Source organism: Chroicocephalus ridibundus, chromosome 4, assembly GCF_963924245.1.
Source record: "Chroicocephalus ridibundus chromosome 4, bChrRid1.1, whole genome shotgun sequence".
Lineage (NCBI taxonomy): Eukaryota > Metazoa > Chordata > Aves > Charadriiformes > Laridae > Chroicocephalus > Chroicocephalus ridibundus.
The window spans coordinates 93675644-93683623 of NC_086287.1; the positions used below are offsets into that span (position 1 = coordinate 93675644).

Consider the following 7980-nt stretch of genomic DNA (forward strand, 5'->3'; position numbering starts at 1 on the left):
ATCCGCGTGAAAGCTCTCGGCAGCGTCCGGACTCCGGGGCCGTGCGAGCCCATGAAATATTCAGAGGGCAGAGCTTTTAGCCACGGCCGTGCCAAGCGCTGCCGGCTTGCGTTACAGCATGGCTCAGCCTGGCACGGAGGGCGGGGAGACAGCAGGGCTACGGGCACCCTGTGCCCACCATGGGGGGACACGTCCCGTGCACCCGCCGGAGGGGATGCTCCCATGCAGCCGCCGTGGGGGATGCACCCCCTGCGCCCCCCCAAAGCATGCCCACCGCGGGGGGACGTGCCCCACGTGCCCGGGCAGGGCGGAGGGGCTGCTGGTGGTACATCCCTGCCCACCCTGGGAGGGCACAGCCCAGCCCTGAGGTTTCTGGTTAATAAGGCTGGGGCTCAAAACTGACCGTTTTGGAGCGGGAGGCCTATTAATAGCCGCGCTGGGCTATAATTAACAGAGGGAGGCTGCCACGCGGAGCCACGCTGCCCAGCTGGGGGGAAACCGCAGGAGAAGGAGGGCAGGTACCTGCCGCAGAGCGGCTGACAGCCCCCGCGCTGCCCGGCTTCCCCCCCTCCCCGGGACGGAGCTGCCCGCATGATGCCCACCCTTCTGCCCGGTCCCCGTGCCCCAGGCTGAGCCCCTTACCTCCGGCCGAGCGCGGGGTGGGCCCCGGGAACCATGGCAGGAGCAGCAGGAAGAGCAGGTACACCAGGGAGAGGACGTTGAAGCGGAAGAGGCAGGCTGGGGGCAGAGGTAGGGGCAGGGTTAGTGCCGGGGATGTGGCACTGGGTGGGGGGTGCCGCACCCCCCCAGGCTCCTCGGCTGTATCCCCCCGCCCCGGGGATCCCCCAGGACGGCACCCCGAACTGCACAGCGAGGGACGCCCGAGCGGGAGGGGAGGGACACCCCAAAACGATGGGTAGTCCCAGGCAGGGACTTGAGTCCCCCAGAAATGCCAGTGGGAAGAGAGGGACATGGGCAGGAGCCCGGGCTGGGTCAGTCCTTGTGACCCACATGGGTGGCACGGGGAGGGGGACACACACACACACCAGTGGTCCCAGATACGTGGGGTGACAGGGAGACAAGAGCCATGAGCAAAATCTGCTGCATTTCCACGTTTTTCCTGCAAAGTTTGCAGGGCCCCCCCACGACTGAGCCAGGACACCCATGACCGGGCTGGGACCCCCACCCACAGCCACCCCGGGGGTGGCACAGCCCCTCACCTGCACCCAGCCCCGCTCTGGGCACGCCACCAGCTCACCACCTTCCCCCTCGCATATTTTTAGACCTAAATTACAGCTTGTTTGCAGGCGTGAAACCGTCGGAGGAGCTGGGCAGGGAGCGGGGCTGAGCCAGCACCCCGCGGAGCTGCCGCCGGCGGGGACAGGGACCGCACGGCGGGGACATCCCGGGGCAGCTGCCACCACGGCTGGGGACGCAGCGTTCCCATCGGCTGCATGTACACACCAGGCGAGCGGTGACAGACACGGGCACATGCACCGGCGCGACCTGGGACCAGACATGGGGCAGCCCTGCGGCCACCAGGCCACGGTGACGGGCACAGCCGCTGCGGGACACCCACCAAATCAGTGCCTGGCCACTCTGGGTCGGGGGGATCCCTCTGGGGCAGCCCAGGGAGGGGACAGCCACAGGGAACGGGCGCTGGGGACCCCAGCTCTGCGTGGCCAGGGACCTGCTCCCCCTGGCACCCCACTTGGGTGAGGCAGTGGGGGCTGACAGGGCAGCCCACGGCCCCGTGGGGCTGGGGGCAGGCTGGGCGCCAGGGGACGTGCTCAGCATCACCAGCCCGGCACGGCCCTTCCTGTGTTTACGAGGCTTCAATGGGACAGCACATCCTGGGGCAAAGGACGGCGCGGCCTGGGGGGACACGGTGCAGCCCCCCCAGGAACGGCAGGGGATCCTTGGAGGGCGCGGGGGCGGTGGGAGAGGAGGCACCCAGGAACGCACCCGGCAGCCCGGGGCACATTCCACGCGGCACCCATCAGGGCTAATGCCGGTCCCCGACCCCACAGCAGGGTCCCCAGCTGCCTCCCTCCCCCGGGGAGTGCAGACAGCCCCCAACCACGGGTTGGGGGGGGGCAGGGGGGGACACCGACACCACCATCGCGCCAGCCACCTCTCCGCGGTGACCCCAGGACGCGTCACCTCCCCGCACGCTGCCGAGGGTTGCTGGCTACGTTTCGGCAAACCATGATCTCATGGAGCAAATATTCCCCTTCCCGCGCCAGCGGCGACAGGGCTGAGAGGAGCCTTCCCGGCGCGTGGGCGAGCCGCGCTCCGGCTTACGTGGGAGCCAGCCAGCCTCCCCTCACCCCCAGCCTCGAGGGCCACCGGCACCCCCCATCCTGGCACTGACCCCATGGTCCAGGGCAGGGTCCTTCGGGTGTCTGGGGTGAACCAGCCCCAGCGTGAGCCCCCGTCCCAGCTGCGGTCACCCTGTGGGTGCTGGTAGCACGGGAAGGCTGTGATGGAGCCCCGCTGGCATCTCCTGGGCTGGGGTCTGCCCGAGAGCTGTGGGGAGGACGGGGATTATGGGCACCGTGGGGAGACCCAAGGGCATCGCTGGGCACACATATGCTGCGGGGACCACCCATGCCCAGAGGAACAGCATGACCCACGTATTTTACACCACCAGCCCCCCAGGACTGCGGGCATTACTCCCAGACAAGGGCCAGGACAGAGCAGGCATCCTGGTGGCAGCGGCTCAAGGTTGCCCGTGGCACCACGAAGGGCTAGCAGCAGCTGACAGCAAACGCAGAGCACCCCTCTGCACCCTGGGGCTGAACAACCAGCACCCACGGGACCCTCCGGATGGCGGCTGCCCCCCTGCCCCGGCTGGCGGCATCCCCGGGAAGGCAGGATGGTCAGCGCTTGCTGGCTTCAACCAGCTTTTAAAGGCTCGAGGATGAAAAACGGAGGGGAAAAACGATGCTGATGGTGTGGCCGGGCACGGCACGGCCCAGTTTGGGAGCACCCGCGGTACCCGGCTTTGCACCCACACCTCCTCGGCAGGGCCAGCTTCGGCGGGGCGTGCCGTGCCGGTGGTGCGTGGGTGCTCCGTGTCCTGCACAGTCGGAGGAAACCAGTTCCCCGCAGTGCTGACAGCGGGTAAAGCGCCAGAGCGGGGAGAAAAACCAGTTTGGCCTGTGGGGAGAGCGGCGGCGGCGGCGGGGGAGAGCAGCCCCGCGGCGAAACCCGCCCTCCCGCACCCCATCCATCCTCCCCGCGAGGAGCCAGGCGGGTGGGTGGGTGGCACCCACCACGGTGACACCAAACGTCCCCCTGCCCGTGCAAGCAACACCCATCGCCCACCGTGCCCCGCGGTCTCGCCTCTGCGGCACACACAGGGCAGGATCCGACCCGCGCTGAGCATCCCCCTTGTACCCCCAGCAAGGTGATCCCGGATCCGCACCCCAGACCCCCCCCCGCCTTCCCCAGCTCCGTGACCGCGGGGATTTGGGAGCAGCCGGCCCAGCTCCCACGCTGCCGGGGAGTTCACCGCCGCGGCGGCCGGCGCTGGCCGCCAGCAGCACTTGAAATATTAACGACGTTAATGTGCCGGGAGGAGGATAAATCGCAGCACAGGGGACCTGGGTGAGATGTGCCGGGTTTCCATCACGCTGGCCTTGAGATCCCCCTGTGGGAGGGGAAGGGGGATCAGCAGGGACCCCCGGGGAGGGCAGGGACCCGGCGGCAAGGGTGGGGAGAGCCGGCACCAGGGTCTCTCCCATTGCAACTGGGCTGGGGAAGCATGGGAAGGGCAGCTGCAGGAGAGGGTCGGCGTCTGGCGCAGCCCATTCCCCTGCAAACCGGGCACCGTCCCGCGCCCAGCCGGCTCCCAGGGACGGATCCATATCCAACTGCATGGGGAAAGGGGGCTCCCCGGCCCCCAGCAGCGATGGGGGAGCCCCACACACCGGCACCATAGCACCATCCACCCTGTGCCCACACACAGCCCATACGCCGATTGGCACCGGCGCAGCTGCTGGCCCTGCAGGGACCTGCGGCCGCTCAGGATTAATTAACAGAGCTCTTTAATTCCCTGCTATTTTCACACGGGCCCGTTACCTGCTGCCGGAGCCAGGCAGCTCTGCCAAGCCACCTCCCCACAGCCAGGTCCTGCCTCCCGGCTACCAGCCCCCAGCTGGGGTCCCCAGGGCTGGGGGGGGGACACAACGACACCCAGACAGTGTCCCCAGGGTGTCACTTTGCCCCCAGGACCCTGCGCTCTGCACCCGCTGACCGCAAACCAGAGACAGGCTAACGAGTGCCGATCACAGTGGCTCGCCCCGTCCCAAAATCCGGTCAGCCCCAAAGCAGCGAGCCCCTGGGCTGGCAGAGCCAGCCGCCGGCACGTTCCCAGCCCCAGCCCCGGCTCCTCTTTCCGGGAAGAGGGAGCAGCCCCGCCGGTTCACCCGCCGCATCCTGTTTTTGTGGAAAGTTAATCCCGCTCCTGCCAGCACCGAGGCAGAGGCCGGCCCCGCTCCCCGGGGATGCTGCGGGAGCTGCCCCAGGAGGGCACCGGGCCGGGTGCCAGCGGGTGCCACGGCTGCCAGCCTGGGAAAGCCCAGCAGCCGGCCAGTGCCTCCCGCAACGGGACAGGGAATTCAACGGCTCCGGGGGCGGATGCTCGCTGCCACCCTAGAGCTGGGGGACACCCCTTTCCCCGGCACTCAATGGCCCCGGGGCTGCAGTCCCTACACCGGGCACACAGCAGGATGGGGGCAGCCCATGCCAAGGGGACGGAGTAGCCCTTGGAGTCCCCGGAGCCACAGGATCAGCACCAGGATGCCCGTACACATCTCTTGCTTTCACACCCACCTGCACCCAAGGACCCCCCACTCTCATCACACGGGGACATTCCTGCATCCACCATAACATTTCCCACGTGCAGCTCGGGGCCGTGACAGTGTCTGCCATATGGCAGTGCCAAGCTGTGTCCAAACACCCCCCCTTTCCTCGCCCAGTCCCCACGGGCACCCCGGGACTCTGCTGCGATGGGGCGCAGAGGCAGCAAAGGGTTAAACCTGGCCTTGCCCGGAGCGATAAAGCCCCTGCAGGACGAGCCCCAGGGGCAGCGTGGGGACACCCGCGGAGCCCCCACAGCATCGCCCACCTCAAGGGGCTTTGCAAAAGGCTCCGACCTGGAGAGACGGGCACCCCGGCACGGGCAGAGCCCCGGCAGGCTGCAGGCGGCCGGCCCTGCAACCTCCCATCCCCCTGTGCGCCTGGGGAGGAAACGGGAGTTATTGCTCTTGGAGACAGCAGTGGCTATTTTTTATTTTTTTTTTTTAATTTTTCTTCTTTTTTTTTTTTTTCCCCTCCTCTGTTTTTTTTTTTTTACCCCCCCTTCATTTTATATAAAGCACCTGACCGCAGGAGGTGGCTGGCTGCAGCCCACGCGCCCACCAGCACCCAGCTGGGCACCGGCCCCCTGCAGCACCCAGGGTTGGCCAAGACACCCCCCCCCACCCCCCAGGGACCCCCAGCACCCCACTGCCCCCACGGCAAGGGGGGCTCGGCCAGGAGGGGCCATGTCCTCGCCTCACCCCGCGTCAGGCCCCCCGGTTTTGGGGGCACGGCAGCCCCAGGGAGGGGGGGGGCTGCTGCCCTCATCCATTGCTCCTGCCCGAGCACCGTGGAGCCGGCACGGCCAGGAGCATCACCCAGCATGGGGGTCCCAGTGCAGCGCTGCCCGGTCCCCACCTCGGTCACCCCTCGGGTGGGATGTGCACCGCAGGCTGAGCCCCCCCGCCAGCTCCATGCACCGCAGCATCCCCGCCAGGCAGGACAGAGCCGAGGCATCTCCCTGCGCCGCGGGGGGGGATACGGCCAGTGGCATGGCTGGGAGGTGCACCCTGGGGGTCCGCGCCTGTGCCAGCCTGTGGGAAGCGGGGGGCTGCCCCGAGCCCTGCCGTGGGGGCCAGCTCCTGTACCTCCACCCACCCCGAGCTGGCCAGGAGCCGCAAGCAAACATCCTCCGGACGTTTGGGAAGAGCCTAATTGCCAGAGAAAGGAAGGGCCACAGGCGGGTCATGCTCCGGGGCTCTTCCTCCCCTCCCCAGGTGCAGAGGGACAAGCCACATCCCCCTGTGCCTCAGTTTCCCCTTCGGTGCAGGTGCGAGGCCCCAGGCCCCCCCAGACCCAGCTGAGTCACCCACACGGTTATTTTGACAAGCGGCTGGAGCAGGAGGGAGCTGCTCTCCCAGGACAGCCCCCGCCCAAGCGGGGCCCCCAAATTTAAACAAGCCACCTGCGAGCTCACCGGGAGGGAAAACGCCAAAGCCACCGGCACCACCAGCCACGGGAGGCTGCGGTTCCCCGGCACAACGTCCCATGCCGGAGTGGGGCAAGTGGGCAAGCAAGCCTGGCACAATTTGGGGCCAAATCGTCACAATTGTGGCAGGAGGGCCCCATGCGTGAGGCCGCGCCCAGAGGCCACGTGTCACCCCGTGCGCCCATGGGATGTGCCCGGCAGCTCCCGTGCCCCGCAGCAGCGGCTGCCACCCCTCCAGCCGGGGAGCCCTTGTGCAAGCAGTGCCCGGCCACCTTCCCTTCCCAGCCCCGTCCGTAGGCAGGGTTATAATTAACCTCCTCACATCCTGCACGATGCACTGAGTCACTCCTCGAGCAAACCAGAGCAAATAAAGAAGAGCTTTTTCAACAGACACCGACTTCCTCTGCCAGCGGAGCTCGCCCCACGCCGGCGGCACGGCCAGCACCACGTACCCCCAGCCCGGCTCCCCAAAACGCAGCTGGGACAAAGGCTGCTTGGCTGGATGTCACCTCTCTGGGTGACACTACCCCAAAAGTCATGCCACCGCTTCCCCAGGCTGCGGGTCTCCCGGAACGGGCGGCGTGAGCCCGGCAGCGGTGGCCGGACCCTGCCCGTGCCCGGGCACAAGGAACCCGTTGAACAATCCTGTTTACGGAGAGGTTTTTCCTTTGCGTCTATGTAAACGGAGAATCCCCGAATGGGCTCCCCCCAAACAGCCGGGGTTCAAAGAGCCGATTCTTGTTCTGCGCGTCCCAGGACACGGGTATTTTCCAGGCTGGTAGCCAGACGGTTGCCTCGGTGGGTGGTGCATCTGCCTTCAAAAGGCCAGCGTTGCTTAAAACGGGCTGGGAGCAGCTCGGGAGCCACGGCCTTGCAGAGGCTGCTGCCGCCGAGGTGGGTGCCCCGCTCCCCGCCGGGAGGGTGCCCGGGCACGGAGCCGGGATGGGTGCCAGCCACCCCCCGAGCATCGCCGGGATCGGGGCCGTCCCGGCGCCCTCTTTGCCCCCTACCCCCCTTTGCAAAGAGGGACGAGTGGGGTGACACGGCGGTGTCCAAACCGGGACGGTTTCAGCCCCAACCGGTCCCCGGGGAGGTGGGGACACACACACACACACACACGCACAACCAAGGCGCTGCCCCCGCACCCGCTCCGGAGAAGTTGCGGCGTTTCCCGAGAGCGGGCTCGGTCTCGCGTGGGACTTGGGGGGCGGGGGGGGAGAAAGCCGTGCAGGGTAGTCCCCCATGGGGCTGAGGGGTGTCCCTATACCCCCTGCACCCCCCCCTCCTCCCCCGCCGCGTGTCCCGCCACCGACTCCCCCCCCCCCCCCGCCGCCGCCTCCCCGGGGGCCGGCGGCGGCTCCTCCCGGGTGGGGAGCACCGCGACCCGGCTCACGCGTGGGAGGGTGACACAACACACCCCAACAAAAAAAAGAAAAGACACCAATTCACACACACACACACACCCCCGCCCCAGGTGCGGCCGCACTCACCGGCGAGCAGGGCGAGCGGCAGCAGTAGCCAGTACAGCCCGGCGCACAGCGCCCGCCGCTCCATCCCTTCAGGGCCGGCCCATGCCCCGCCGAGCCGAGCCGAGCCGTTCCGCCCCGCCGGGGCTGGGCTGGGCAAGGCCCCGCTGGCCGGTCCCGGAGCTCCGCGAAGGGACGCGCTTTCCCCCGCCCCGCTCC

General features: G+C 68.2%; 1 protein-coding gene across 2 annotated transcripts in view; it reads right to left on the reverse strand.

The window, feature by feature from the left end:
• The window catches only part of PIEZO1 (piezo type mechanosensitive ion channel component 1 (Er blood group)), a 24981-nt gene extending 17001 nt beyond the window's left edge, over positions 1–7980 (reverse strand). For both annotated transcript variants that reach the window (XM_063334829.1, XM_063334828.1), the window contains exons 1-2: positions 7786–7980; positions 643–738 (exon numbers count right to left, since the gene is read on the reverse strand). In XM_063334829.1, coding sequence (XP_063190899.1) covers positions 643–738; positions 7786–7849 — 160 coding nt within the window. In that variant the 5' untranslated portion in view covers positions 7850–7980. The remainder of the gene's footprint in view (positions 1–642; positions 739–7785) is intronic.